Genomic DNA, 14,738 nt, shown 5'->3' with positions numbered 1-14,738 from the left:
TTACAAATGCAATCCAAAAATTTGTAATTGATTTAGATATTTACATAATTGGAAACATAGGTAGGTAAAATAGGTAGCATTATGGACGGCTGGTTAAGAGAATTCTCCTTAAATAATATTTAATATTATTGTATTATTAATAGAATTAATATACTTAAATTCTAAAGTCACAAATTTCAAAACAATTACATAAATATCCCCAAAAAAAACAACATTACACATTTTTCCAATCTTTTCTTGATGGGTGAAAATCAATTTCAAGGTTTCAATTTTAGGACTATTTAAATATCAGCCTTATTATGGTACAGTTGGAAAGTGTTAACTAATAAACACAACAGTCTGAAAATTATTAGTGCTCCTTTTCAGCTACCTCTCATTAGGCAAAACAAGTCGGAAATAACTGGTTTCCAGTTTCCAGTTAAGTTTGTAAAGGTAACAAAACACAATTTTTAGGAAAACTAAATTCAGCTCATGTATTATTCTGGAAAATTATACTTCATTTAATTTGCTTTATTATGGAAATCTGACTTGATGTGATGATGAGAAATTGTTTCCAAAATTATAAGAAAAAATACAAGCCACTTTTGATGTCATTGCCTCAATTGCTACTTTATAAGAAAAGATTTTAAATAAAAAAAAGACCAGCTAAGAATTAGCACTCTCACCACCTTTAAAAGATGTTACTAGATTATTATGATTCTGATTTTTTTAATGTAAAATTTAAAGTTTTGATGCAGTTATACATGAAAAGACAAATACTTAAACCCTGCTTTGAGATGCATTTGGTAGCCAAACACCTGCTTGTAAATTTGAACAAATTAAATAACTATAAGCTCACTTTTTGCTGCACATAAGCTGCTGAGGTCCTTTTTTTCCAATGAGAATAAACTACTGTTGTTTAAATGTGAAAGATAAACATAAACAATTTAACCTGTGCCCTGAAATATCAGATCACTTTAAAAACACCATACCTACGCCAAACTAGTGGGGTAAAAAAGAAAACACGTGAGCAAAGTTAAACAAATGATTAAAAGTATTACAAATGTTTTTAGTTATGATATATATAAACTCAAGGCAGCAATCAAGAGCAACGTTTGTCAAATCCTTTACAGACTTTAAACTGCAACCTGTTTTAAACGTGGCTAGAGAAGACGTACGAGGTCTTATGGTTTAGTATATTTTGCTTCATATTGCCCAGCATCGTTTTTGTTTTTCTTGTAATCCAGTTGTCACTCAAAGAAATATGTGTTTTTTACCTGCTGCTAGTGTGTTTATTTACATTAAGGCTCTGTTTACACGACAATGATCATTTGTAACAGGATTGTTTTCCCAGTTTATGTTAACACATCTACATGACGTTTTAATTGCGATCTTTGTGCAAACTACGGTAATAGAAACTTTAAAAATCATGTAATGTCACTGCCACGCCACCAGTAGGGGCTGTTCTTTGCAACAGGTCTCTGGTTGCTAATGCTTCTCTTAAAGAGATGCCATTTTTCATGTGTACACAACAGAGACCACGCTGCGTTGAAAACATTGCACTTTGAACATGTTTTCACGTCCAGAAAAATGCAACAATTGTAATAGAAACAAGCAGCAGGGGAACAACAAAACCTTTCAATTTTCGCAAAGCAATGTCGTGTAAACAGAGCCTGAATTTTTATTCCTGCAGTGTGCAAACTGCACTGAGGTTAAACCGTTACCACTCTGCTACAAAGGGGGGAAAAAACAAAACAAAAACACTTCCACTTAAGACAGGATAAAAAAAGAAGGTCTTTATACCTGATAGATCCTGGTTAGGCCTGAAGTGTGAGCGTGGCGGCGGCTCTTGTTGTGGGATCCGAGAACAAATCTCGAGTCTCTCAGTGTGAGGATGGAGCCACTGGCTTCACTTGCATAAAAAACATTTACTGTCCACTGAGATTTAGATTCACAGTCCTGTAGAAAACAGTAACAGCGGATCCATGTGCTACCTCCCAACTCGCCATAAGTCTGTTTTTACACTCCTAATTCATTAACATATATATGAAAAAAAAATCTTAGAAAACATCTTAGTAGTTTAAATACATCTGATAATATTTGTGGATTAGTTATTGTTCAGTTTTTTTTTCTACCATGACTCTTCTGCTGTTAAGTGCGAAGTTTGGGCTCTTTGGAGGACCAAAATGGCCGCGCCGTTGTCCTTTGGTTGCCAGTTGCTCTGACGTACACCATATTGAGGATTATAAGTCCGCACCAATGGCAAGGTAATTACATCCAGGTTTGAACTCCTTTTTCTTATTCATTTAAATCCAGATCATCTGTCATCAATGATGCACTACTTCTACTGCACTCCGCTGTTCATTTTTATCGGCCTCTACTTAAACCCGTTTATTTCTGTAAAACTGAATATAATAAACTTTACCTCAGACTGAATTTGAATCCACCAAAATCATATCTCTGAATCTGAAACCTACTTGGAACTGGTAAAAGTTTCTTTAATCTGGGTTTATACTATTTTGTTTAGTTTCCAATGTATTAAATTTTTCAATGATAAATGAAATACAAATAATGTAAAGACAAAATAACTTTTTTGTGTAGAAGTGGAGGTTTACTACGCTGCGAAAAAGTGAGTGGCAAATAATGTTCAAAATTACAGGAGTAATTTCTAAAACAGTGTAAATTATATATCCAAAAGTAAAACTAAGAATTTGAGGCCTATAACGGTTCAACATTACTCTAAAAGCTACTTGTATTTCAGGAGTGCAGAAGATATAATGCATCAATGACTGCAACAAATGTTCCTGAACGGCTCCTGATTATTTCCTCCTATTAAACAATAAGATTCGCTGTCAAAAGCACAGAGGTGTACAGAAATGATAAACAAAAGAAAAAAATAAAGACATGCTTGTTTATAAAAAAAGAAATATCTGAGAAGACTGATGGAGATCTCTGTGTAAGTGGACCAGAGTGTCCCCCAGGTGGTGCTGAATGTGCAGCAGCTGTATTGCGTAGTGATGAGAGGTAATTATTGAGCTGTGTAGCTTATCTGAGACTGTTTGCTATTGTGAGTTTGTTCGGTTGTTTCACACGCTGCCAAACGGTTCAAACTAAATCTACCGGATCCTTTAAAGGTTTCACTGCCACAGTAATGAAACATCAATGTGAAATGAGTAAATATTTTACAGCTAATTTATCTAAGTCAGTGTGACTGGAGTTTCTGTTGGCCGGTTTCTTAAAAAAAAAAAATCTCATTTGAAAAAGGTAGAAAACATGCCATCTTCTGGCTCGGTGTTAGAGCAAGTGTTAAAATTGTGTTAAAAAAAAAAAAAGTGTTAAAAGCAACACAGGTTAAAATCTATATTATGATTTTTATATAGAATATATTATAAATGATAAAAAAATTATACTTTAAAACTATTATAATAAAGAAAAATTCAGAAGAATGTTAGATTTTTTCATAACTGATTTAGCATTTCAAGCCTTTGGTTAAACAAAACCAGTGTTCGAAACATTACTGAGCTCTAGTATTGCTTATTGGACGATTTAAGGATTTCAACTGCCATATTGGACAAAAACAGCTATCCAACAGCTCATAGAGCCACAGTAATTTTAGATCAAACTTAAGCTGTTTCTTAATTCACAAGAACCCGAGTATGGACTCGTGTTCTCGCCAAGTATGTTCTTGACGAGAACACAGGGAAGTATGAACTCTGTGAGAACTGGAGCACGCAGCATAATTGGTCAATTGGACAGAAGCGTACTTGTGACGTCCCTTACGTTCAAAGCTAGTCTGGAGCTTTATTTCACCTCCTGTTATTAATAGTCTCTAGATAATAAATTATGACTTATTTCCATTTAGTGGGGGAATAATAATTAATACAGTCAGATAAAAACGAATCAAATAAACATTTTGCCAAATAAAGCAAAAAATCTATGCTATGCCGAGAAAGGGCTGCTGCAGACAAGCTAACGTTAGCCCTGGCCTAGGAGGACCGCTGGTTCCTTTTTTATAAGTTACGCACTAAATCAGTAAATGGGCTGTATATGGATGCTTAAAAGTATAATGTTCTTGCCTAAAATGATCTTAAAACGTACTTAAGTAGAACAAAAAAAGGAATTACTAGGACCTGGATGATTGAGAATCTTCACCAGCGTACCTTAGTAGAACAACAACAGAAAACATTTTTTTTTTTCAACTTAATACTCTAGAGCTCATTGAGCGCTCCACTGGAAGCTGCTGCTGCTGCAGTGGTGCATGCTGGGACATTTGTCAAACTCAAGAACAGACAAGTCTGCTTTGATGCATGCACAGTAAAGAGGCAGGGGCGAAAACAGCATCCAGGGACTTTGTCCGTTCTCGGTCTTGTGTTCTTGTGAATTGGAAGGGTACTAGGACTGAGGCTGATGACGTTTCACGAGCACATGAGAACGCACAAGTACTCATTGAGAAACAGCCTTCATTTTATGTCCTTGTATAAATGAGGTCTTTGAAGGCATCGAAACAAAATCTAAGTATAATGCCTTTAAACTGAGGTTAAAGCTGCAGATATTGTTTGTAGTGTAAACGGACGAAATGTGACGGATGTCAGAAACTCCAGTCACCCCTGACATAAAACTTTCCTCATGAACAAAACTGTCACTGTGGCACTTAAACAGCGCAATTATTATTATTATTATTAACGTTAGCATTATTAACCTGATTGCTCCAGATTGTCTCAAGGCAAATAAAAAGGATTTGATCTGTTAAACTGGCACTGAGTATTTTGGCAACGTCCTCCCCCAGACTCCCCGGATGGTCTTAATGCTGCATTGTGAACCTGGATATATAAAAAGTAGAAATCTGCAACAAAAAGTTAACGGAGGCAAACGAGAGCCACTGAACTTTGTGGTGTATGAGGTTGTAGGAGTGTGTGGTGTTTCTTCATCTTTAGCTTAATCTGTTCTGTCTGGTTAGTGAGGGTAGATGCGGTTTAAAGCGGTAAGAATCTCATTCTGGACTCTGAGGTGTGCGTTGACTTCACACGGATCGGTACCCTGTCGCCTTTATACGCAACGGGATCGGACCCGCTCCCAATGCTGACTCGGCATCCTCCATTCACTGAGGTCAGTCGGGCCCTGTGGTGGAAACGGAGGTCTGAGGAGCTTCTCCGTACTGGCCTCCACCGTTACCGCTCCCACCGCCACCGGCTTCAGGCTCCTCCTGGCTCGGGGAGGCCTCGTCGTTTGGCCCTCGGCTGGAGGGGACTGAGGTGGTGGTGGTTTCGGGGGAGGCACTGTGGGCCTCCTGGGGAGCACAGCCCGGATGGTTCTTGCGGAAGTGTTGGTTGAGGATGGCCTGGAAGGGGAAGCTCTTTCCGCAGACGTGGCAGTGGAAGGGCTTGTTGCCGGTGTGCTTGCGGATGTGGTACTCCAGCTGGTCCTTCCGGGTGTATTTCTTCCCGCAAATGCGGCAGACGAACGGCGTGATTCCCATGTGGAGACGCATATGCCGGTCGAGGCTGCCTTTCTGGTTGAACGACTTGCAGCAGTAGATGCAAGTGAGCCGAGGGTTGTAGCGGAACCAGCGGTCTCCAACCTGCTCCCTCAGGTAGTCCTCATAGCCGCCCATATCAAACGCTGCCTGCTCTTCCCCCTGGGAGACAGAAACAAACATTTCTATAGCTGAAACTAGACAATCAAGAAATTTACCAAGCACTGTCCCTCGTTTTCTAAAGGCTCCCACATAGTCAAGCATACCTATTCCTAGATTTCGCACACTGCTGTGGCATCATCTGAAAATCATCTTTTCCCTCTAGCAATGCCAAAACAAGAGAAACAAGGTCCAGACGGGCCCCTCAGTAGTTTCTTCTCCCACCTCTTGGTGGGAGGAGAAAGGAGAGAGAGAGTGGCTGCTGCAGTGGGTCCTTGTGACCGGGAGTTTTGAGTGGTTGTCACTGCCTGCCATCGTCTGGAGAGCCTTGCCCGCTCTGTGTTCCCTTTAAAACATTTCAGTATGAATCGTTTCTGGCAAGGAGCACTTTCCCAGTGAATAGTGTGGAGAGACATCTCGTACACAGACATAAATATTTTTCCTTGTGTACACCTGTCTGATACATGTCTGCCTGAGTATGTGGAGGCCTTAACCTTGCTGCACGCCAGCTGGAAAAGGTCATGTTGAGGGAAACCTTGTCTGCAGGAACATACTGAACTCTCATACACAGAATTATTGTATATATATATAAATAAACACCCAGTTTGAGTTTTTTTTTTTACTTTTTATGTAGTTGAGCTGCTGTGTTTGGGACCATGCAATAACTGTTCATATGAACAAATTCGTTCCTCAATTGTTCGTACGAGTGATGTAGGGGAATATGTTCCATTACAAACTTTTTCCTATTTCTTTTCTTCTCTCAGGTATAATTTTATAAGTGATCCAGGCTTGTCGTAGGACGTAGAAAGTTGGAGAGAACGAAACTATATTTTCACTAAATGACCATATTTGATATTACTTGAAAGCAATTGTCCATTTTATCAAAGGGGAACACCGTTTTTTTTTTTTTTTTACATTGGCCCCTTTGATTTTACGTTATTACATCATGTTCTACTCACCCATATGAGTTTTGTGTCATTTGGAGCTTTTCTGAAGATACTTGGTTTTGTAATCCAAGTAACGTCTTCCTATGGGCAACGAGTTGAAGGCACAAACTAAACTGTTCATGATTTATTCTTTATGGTATGCCAGCATTCATAATATGTAGGTGAATCAATGTATTTTTTATATTTATATTTTTTTAAAACAAAGCAGAGTGTGTATGATGTCATCCGCGCGCCGGCAACATTCATTCATCCTGTATGTTGAACTGCTGCTAGTTTTACTTACATGCCTGGAAGATGTCTAGTGCTACTACCACAGATGATCTCGCTCTCGAAATGGAATTGAATGATTCAGATTAGCAAGCCGAATGAATAGAAGGGGAAGAGCGTAGCCGCCTGTGGCCCGGGCTGCCTGTCACAACTGCAGTCTGGCGCACGGATGACGTCATACATGCAACGCTTTGTTTTAAAAATATATAAATATAAAAAATATAACTGTGGATGTCTGGGGGACAGTGATTCGCCTACAGGTTATGAATGCTGGCGTACCCTAAATGATCAATTATGAACAATTTAGTTTGTGCCTTCAAATCGTTGCCCATAGAAAGACGTTACTTGGATATAACAAAACGGAATATCCTCAGAACAGCTCCACATGAAATAGAACATGATGTAATAACGTAAAATCAAGGGCCCAATGTAAAAAAAAAAACGGTGTTCCCCTTTAATATGCTGATCTGTGTCTGTTAATTAATCCTCTCTATTTAGGTTTTCATGTGTCTAAAAGTGATTGTTTTAAAAGTCCTTGGACTTTTTTTTAATTGAGCCTTTCTCCTCTAAACCCTCTAAAGTAGCAATTCTGTAGTTGAAGCTACAATGGGTAATAATTACATGCTATCCAAGGACTCAGTTTTAACCTTAATGTTTGCATTGCCTTAAGAAGTGCCATTTAGAATGAGATTGGTGCAGGTCTCCTAGTTATGGAGACAGGCTTCTTTGGCGCAACGACAGTGCAGAGCTGATAAACTCTAGATAAGACTGCAGTAAGTTAGGTCTATATAAAATCTATATCTACACAGACTAAAGAATACTATTTATTCAATCATCCATGTAAAAAAAACTCATCATCACTTGACAGGAAAGGCGATGCAGACATTGCTGAACCCATTTCGTACCATGATGGCCTCCGTATTGTTGGACGAAGAGAAGTGGTGGGGGGAGCGGTTCATGCCGCAACAGTCTGAACATTAGATGTCGTTGAAAATTACAAACTGTAACTTTAAATCTTTTTCTAATTATCCTTTTTCCAAAATTTAACCAGTAACATGCTAACTTAGCACTAAGTAATCTGAAATAGAGCTATGTGATTTATTGAATTTTTTATAAATAATGAAACCTCAGAGGCTGGGCTGTAGTTGCTGGTACATCCACTCCTGCAAGGAAAGCTGTCTGAAATGTTTTATCTCTGATCTGTTACGACTCACTAAACAAAACCTGCTGAAATGTTTACAATTCCATGCAACAGCATATAGCCCTTAAAGTTAAATTTTACTTTCACATAACAACTACAAACTTTGATTATATAACCAACTAATAGAAAGAAAATATACCTTGATTTGTTTTCAAAATACAAATCTAAGATGAGTCACCCTTTAGTCTGATACACGTAATCATAACAGGAAGCTAGCTTAGAACAGTTATCTCCTCACTCTATAAGTCATAAGAAAATAGGTTTTCAGCTAAGTCATGTTTAAAACACATTAAATCTGTTGAAGACGGACTATGTTTAGATAAGACAAAAGTATAACTTTTTGCCCTGCATGCAAAATGAAAAGTGAAGGAAAACAAATAAAAAATCAACCTGATGATAAGATATGGTAGTGGCAGTGTCATCCTGTGCGGATGCTTGTCATCAATAGCTTTCGGGAGGCGGGTCAGAGTAGATAGGTGATGCTAAAGTCAGGCAATCCTGGATGAAACCATGTAGAACGACCATAAACATTGTTTCAAAGCTGCTGTGGTTTCGATATGATCCAATTCAGAGCATATTAGAATTTATAAATGACTTTATAATTGATGTTCACAAATAAACTTCATCCAATTTAGCCATTCTCCAGTGAAATCATACTCTGAAAGACCTACAGCTATTAATGGAGAAACATACTCTTCTAGAAAAAGGGCTCTTATCCTTTTGCAGGCTACTGTGTAGAACCTAGATTTGACCTTAGTTCCAGAGGTCCAAAAGTACCTCAAGTTTCATTTTTCTTTTACATTTTGTGTTCTTACTTGTGAGCTCGGTTGCCGCAGCTCGTCTGCTCTGTTTGGAGACTCACTCTTGGCTCTCTGGCGCTCTGTGAGGACGACCACACTGCCAGTGGGACTGAACCTGAACCAGAAACAAGCATAATCAAGTTTCTCCACTCAGTCGGGTCGCACCTGGAGGTAACAGGAACTCACCGGTCGACTTCGCTGAAGCTGGAGGACGCCTGCCCACTGCGGGTTACAGGGCCTCCCTGTGGGGCCATCATCAGCGTGCTGCGCCCTGATGTGTCAATCATCATGGTGCCCTCCTCTGCGGAGGCCCCCTCCTCTTGGTTACCTCCTGCTCCGATCCAGTCCTCCGTCCTCTCTGTCTTGATCCTGACTCTGTCCACTCCGGTGCCCTCCTCAGCGCTGTCAGTCCGCTCCGGCTCGCTGCCCGTCTCCATGTACCACTGACCAGCCCGGTTTATGCGGAGGATGGGCTCTTTGCTCACCCTGCTGCTGGTGGTCCCAGGCCCCTCAAGCCCACTGTGCTCCACTGTCGGCGGTGGGCTGGACGGCTCCTCTGCTGGGCTGACCACCTCAAACACCTCTGCGCCTCCTCTGGGACCAAGAAGCCTCAGACCGCTGTGATGAGCCCCTCCTCGAACCGCAGCCTCCATTGTCCTGCTGCTCCGGGACCCCCGCATCACCACTTCCTCCTCCCTGGAGGCCTCGTCCACGTCAGCCAAGCTGATCTTCAGGTGGATGCCCTCCAGGATCTGGGTGCAGCGGTCGATAATGTGCTGCATCTGCAGGAAGCTGGCAGCAGTCAGGTAGCTGATGATGTCCGCCAGCTGCAGGCAGAGGCGGCCCGTGTAGCAGAAGGTCAACAGCTGCTCGAATACGGACGGGTTGCGGATAACAGTCAGCGACACTGTGCTCATCTGGCTCAGAGACATGTGGTCGCGGAAGTACGGCGAGCTGGCGGCAAGGACCACCTTGTGTGCACGGAAACTCTGGCCCTGAACGTTGACCACGATGTCACAGAGGCGTCCCTGAACGCGCAGCTGGTTCAGGTGTGACAGGACTGAGTTACTGAAGTCAGGGATGTCCAGCTGAATGCTGCCAGTGCGCTCCATGCTGCAGCCAACAGGAGGACCATAAAAAGATCAACTGCATGATCAAAAGTCAAACTTTCAGAATCTTTAGTAATTCATAACTTTATTCATATATTTATTAGCGATTAAAGAATTATAACATTTACTAACTCTACAAAAACAACCTATAAGGCACTATTTAACTGCCATCGAAGTCAGAATAAATAATTATTTAGGTTAAAAATATAGAGTTGATAAATACATACATTTCTAGTAACAATAGTTACATATTAAAAGCATAATTTCATGAATATTATTTGTTTAATTTGGGGGAATGAGTCTTAATTAAGGCGAGAACCGAAAGGTTGCTGCCGCGGGTTGACGGCAGTTACCTTTGAGGGTCGGTTCCTGTGGATCAGTAACGTGGTTCTGGAAATTGGATAAAGTGCATGGTGCAATAAAGGACTGAAGATTCTGATTTTCTCTCAAGGGAAAGGGGCCAATGAGGTACATTTTTGTTTAATTTACTGTTTACTTTGTTTGACCGTTATGATGTAACGTGAAGAATTTCTGTTGAGTCATATATTGTATGGTCGCATTTTTCCTTTGATGTCTTTACTGGGAAATAATTACTTTTATTTGCTTTTGTCTGTATATTTTGACAGTTCTCATGGCACACTATCATGATTCTTGTATGATTAAAGCCAGTAAATAAAAGAACGACTTGGTTTCTTGATTTCGACTTGAGAGGGAACTACACACTAAATTGATGGATCTAAACTTTTTAACTCTGTACTTATGAACGAGTCAAGGTGAAGCCTAGTAACTCGATAACAAAGCACTAACTACCAAGCAGGGTGGTGGCAGCATCATGCTTTGGAGCTTATGCTCAGCCAGTGTACAGAGGCCCTGGGGTTTAATGGCCATCTGTACCATATCACTAGGTGGATGGATCTTCAACTGTATAGTGGAAATTTAACCAATATATTTAAATGGGTTTAGCTTTATGTGAAACAGAATCCTAAACAAAAGTAGAGATGTGAAGCAAACTGTTTTAAACAGTTTCTCTGGTTGTATATGTCACAACATTTAAAATCAACGTGTTTTTTTATATAGTTTTATTATTATTATTTTTTTTTTTAATCACACATAAATAAAATACTGAACTTCAGGCTAAGTCGATGGAAACTTCTAGACTTAAGTGTATCTATATTTTATTTAGACAGGATCCATTTGATACCAGCTTGTTTCCAACATGACACCGGAGCAGGACAGGTCTACCTGCTGGACCCAGGTGAGCAGGGAGGGGGTCTCACCTGAATGTCGGGGTCTGGTTACGGGATGCGGGGGGCAGACGGCTCTTCAGTCCAGCGGGGCTCCCTGCATTGCTGACTGGACGGTGGATAAGAGGAACGCTCTTCGGCTGGGTTCGGCTGGGAACGTCCCGGCCCGGCGGGCTGCAGCTCCACCCGCCTGATCCTCCAGGCTGGTCGCGTCGTGTTCAGGGCCGGGTATCGGCAGCTGAGCTCGGCCTCCGCTCCAACAGCAGCCGCTTCGCCGACATTCCTCTGGAGGTCCGGTTTGGTTCAGTGTCGGTTATGTAAAGGGCTGCAGCGGCGGCTTTTCATCTTCCTTTTTCAGCAGTGAAGAGCCGAGGCAGCAGGAAGGAAGGAGAGGAGGAAGAAAATTCGCAATGAATTATGGGAAATGCTGTTCTTTAGCAGTATCTGCACCGAATTATTCTAGTTTTCAAAGACTACATTTCCCAGCGTGCCTCTGACAGCGGAAGGGTCACGATGGCACTTTAAGAGTTTGGCAGAGTATTTTGCTTAGTGCTAATGTTAGAATATCCATTAGAACAGAAGTTCTGATTACACAAAAACTTTAATCATTATTTTTTGTTTATCACGTGACTGTTCTATGCAAGTATGCAGGGTCTGATTTTAGTCTGATTCCTTGGAACTTTCACAGAGAAGTTTGAGAAAAACAGAAAAGTTGAAATGACATGTCACTTCTGCACCATGCATACTATGGCTGAGCTGCTACAGTAGCAGGGCTGTCAACTCTCACCCATTGGGAGTGACACTTACCCATCTCAGTGTTTTCACAGACTCTCACTCTCCATATTCCTAATTTCTCACACAAAAAAAAATGACAGATATTAAAATTCACCTAAGTCTAGTTGAATAATCTCCTGTTGGAATTTAGCAGTAAATAAACCAACACAAATATTTTAATTCTTAAAGCTTCCAGGTTTGCTTCTCAAACCCATAGGAGGTCCACAAAAAGAAAGAGAACTATTGCATTTTATTTTTTAAAAGATCAAAAAGACCATCCACATACAGAGAGGATACCTCAAGTTATCCTGGCTTCACAGAGGAGAAACCATAGGGATGTTCTTATTTTAGTATTACGTATCATATTCATTTATTTTCATTTTGGTCTATTGAATATATTAAAAAACTTAATATCAATTACATCTTCCAAACTGAAACATCCAGAGAAGTGCCATCTCCTGTCATGGAGAGTTTTTTTTAAATAAAATCTACAGCCTCCTAGAGGGTCTGATTGTTTAGCAGTTTTGTCAATTGTAAGAAAAACTAATAACATAATGAAGGAAGCTTTTTATTCCTTAGCCTATTACCATATATTCATACACAGTGCAATTTGCATGGGATTCTATGGAACTGGTTGCTGTATCAGTGCCAGGAATCTAGTTATAGCTTATTAGTTCCCCATTGTTTAATTTACTTGAACTGCAGAGAATAATTAGTGAACAAATTTGTGAAATTCTTAGTTTAAAGTATATATTAGATGCAGGTATTTTAGTAGGTCCCATTCTGCTTTACTTCAATTATCTAAAAATCACCAGAATATATAAAATGATTTATATTTTGAGAAAAATGTTCCACATAACTACAGAGCACTTATTGTTACTCAGTAACATTTACTGTTTTATTAAAATTCCACATTCTGACACTTTGTTTCAGTTAAATCCTCTGAAAATCTCCAACCTATAGCTGCACATCTCATCATCTAACCCTGACAGGGTTTCCTGTCCAAACTATTTCAAAATCTCACCCCAAGGTTTTGTGAAAAGTTGGCAGCCCTGTAGTAGTTAGAGCACTTATTATAAAATGTATAATAAATAATTTAAAGAGTATTAAAACAGAGAAGATGTAGACATAAATGAATTTTCATAATTTTCTTAAAACAGTATTATTAATGAGATAACATATTTCTAATTATTTAAAGCCAATTGGAGCCTGAAGTCTGTTTAAATAATTTCAGGCACATATTAACAGCCAATGTCTATAATACCGTTTGTAATATGTCTTTATTACTTTTTTTTTTCTTTAGCAAAAAGGGTGGTTTGTTGCTACCTTGGTCCCCAGATAAAATGTCAGAAAGTCTGCAGCATGGTGTTAAACACATCATCCTCAAAGGCTGTGTTGCCTTTGGACCTTTTTAGCACATCTCAGTTTAATTTTAAACCAATATGCTTTGTTGTTTCTCACAGCCATGAGATAAAAATGGCCAACCAATAACCACAGCAGAAGCAGACTCTTTTTATCTTTCTTTCTCTGAGTTTTGTAGGACAGTCTGGAACCAGGAGAGTCCAGATAATACAGCAAGCTACACTCTCAGCCACACTTAGGACCATTGGAACCCACTGTTGCCAACTCTTCAACAAGAAAAGTCTCTATTGGCTATCCTTAAATCAGCTAGAAGTCACTAGATGACATAATCAGCTAATTTGCATACAATGATTTAAAATTAATTAATGTTTAAAACTATAAATGAACTCTGTAAAATAATTTCAAGCATTTATTACTTCTTAAAATTCGTTAAGCATAGAAACAGAGTTGCTAATTTTGCAAAAGTGCTCCTACTTTAACATTTTAAAGCTGGTATATTGACCAAAAACTGAATAGAAAAATGTAGCATTCCATCATTCACAACAATATACTACAAATGCAGAGTACTAATACAGAATGGTTGCTCTTTTATAAGTTAGTTTTTAGGTTTTCTAGGAGAGCATTTCTCTGCATAACAATAAATTCATTTCAAACAGCAATAATGTATAGATATTCATATAGCGTTATCAGCAAGTACAGAAGTTAAAATCTTCTCTGTTTTTAGTGATTTATTTAGAAAATATAGATGTTGTGAACATTAATTTTCCTGTTAGTTTATTTTGATCAGTATAGGTCTACCATAAGATGTTTTTGGCACCTATCAGTTTTCAGCCACCCCTCAGTGCACATTGGCCCCTATGACGGACCCTATGAACAATTTCTGGAACCACCGCTGGTCAGGTACCATGCTGATGTGGTCACCTCTGGGAATCCCTTAGCCACCCCAGTAACAATTTCTTAGGACCTCCACTGGTTGGAACCCCATAATTTTCCTCAGAGCAAAGATATATTACTAATACCAAGTCTGGCAGCAACAGTGAAAGTATTTTTTTTTAGGTGAACAATAAGTTAATTGTTTTTTTTTAATAGGTTTTTACTGTGTTTCAAAAGCAAAACTTAAAAACTAAGCTTATAAATTAGCAAGCAGCTAAAACATGCAAGTTTTCTTGAATCAGACACTCCAATGTCTGAAGTTTCATTAAGTTATAAGAAACATAATCAATACATGTTTAAACCTTAATAAGTTATACAAGAGGATTACATTAATGCGTTTTCTGATCCTCTCTTTACGCCTTAATATTGAAATATAAACAAATGGTAGATACTTTTTTACGAATTCCCTCATGTCAAACAAAAACCGATCATTCTTTATTTTTTCCATTGTCTTTTAAGAATTCATAAAACCTTCTGTTATTTCCTTTAG

At 39.2% G+C, this 14,738-nt stretch overlaps 1 protein-coding gene across 2 annotated transcripts; it reads right to left on the bottom strand.

Annotated features, from left to right (window-relative positions):
* Positions 1–4,164: 4,164 nt before the first annotated feature.
* On the bottom strand, positions 4,165–11,579 carry zbtb37 (zinc finger and BTB domain containing 37). 2 transcript variants are annotated; one of them, XM_038286765.1, is made up of 4 exons: positions 11,213–11,579; positions 9,013–9,972; positions 8,842–8,941; positions 4,165–5,614 (listed from the first exon to the last, which is right to left on the bottom strand). In XM_038286765.1, exons 2-4 carry the CDS (start codon positions 9,936–9,938, stop codon positions 5,087–5,089), a joined length of 1,554 nt encoding a protein of 517 aa, XP_038142693.1. In that variant the 5' UTR covers positions 9,939–9,972; positions 11,213–11,579; the 3' UTR covers positions 4,165–5,086. The 2 variants fall into 2 exon arrangements, with proteins under 2 accessions (XP_038142693.1, XP_038142685.1); XM_038286757.1 differs by having other exon boundaries at positions 9,013–9,939.
* Positions 11,580–14,738: the final 3,159 nt, after the last annotated feature.

Source organism: Cyprinodon tularosa, unplaced genomic scaffold, assembly GCF_016077235.1.
Source record: "Cyprinodon tularosa strain WSP-4 unplaced genomic scaffold, ASM1607723v1 ctg106, whole genome shotgun sequence".
NCBI lineage: Eukaryota > Metazoa > Chordata > Actinopteri > Cyprinodontiformes > Cyprinodontidae > Cyprinodon > Cyprinodon tularosa.
Note: the sequence above shows the minus strand (reverse complement) of the source record. Positions and strands in the feature narration are given on the sequence as shown.

Bases quoted from the DNA above. Each gene is read 5' to 3' on its own strand.
- zbtb37 (XM_038286765.1), bottom strand. From the start codon at position 9,938: ATGGAGCGCACTGGCAGCATTCAGCTGGACATCCCTGACTTCAGTAAC. The intron at 8,942-9,012 runs GTGAGTTCCTGT...TTTCTGGTTCAG, and splicing joins AGCTTCAGCGAAGTCGACCG to GTTCAGTCCCACTGGCAGTG. The intron at 5,615-8,841 runs GTAAGAACACAA...TCTGTCTCCCAG, and splicing joins TGCGGCAACCGAGCTCACAA to GGGGAAGAGCAGGCAGCGTT.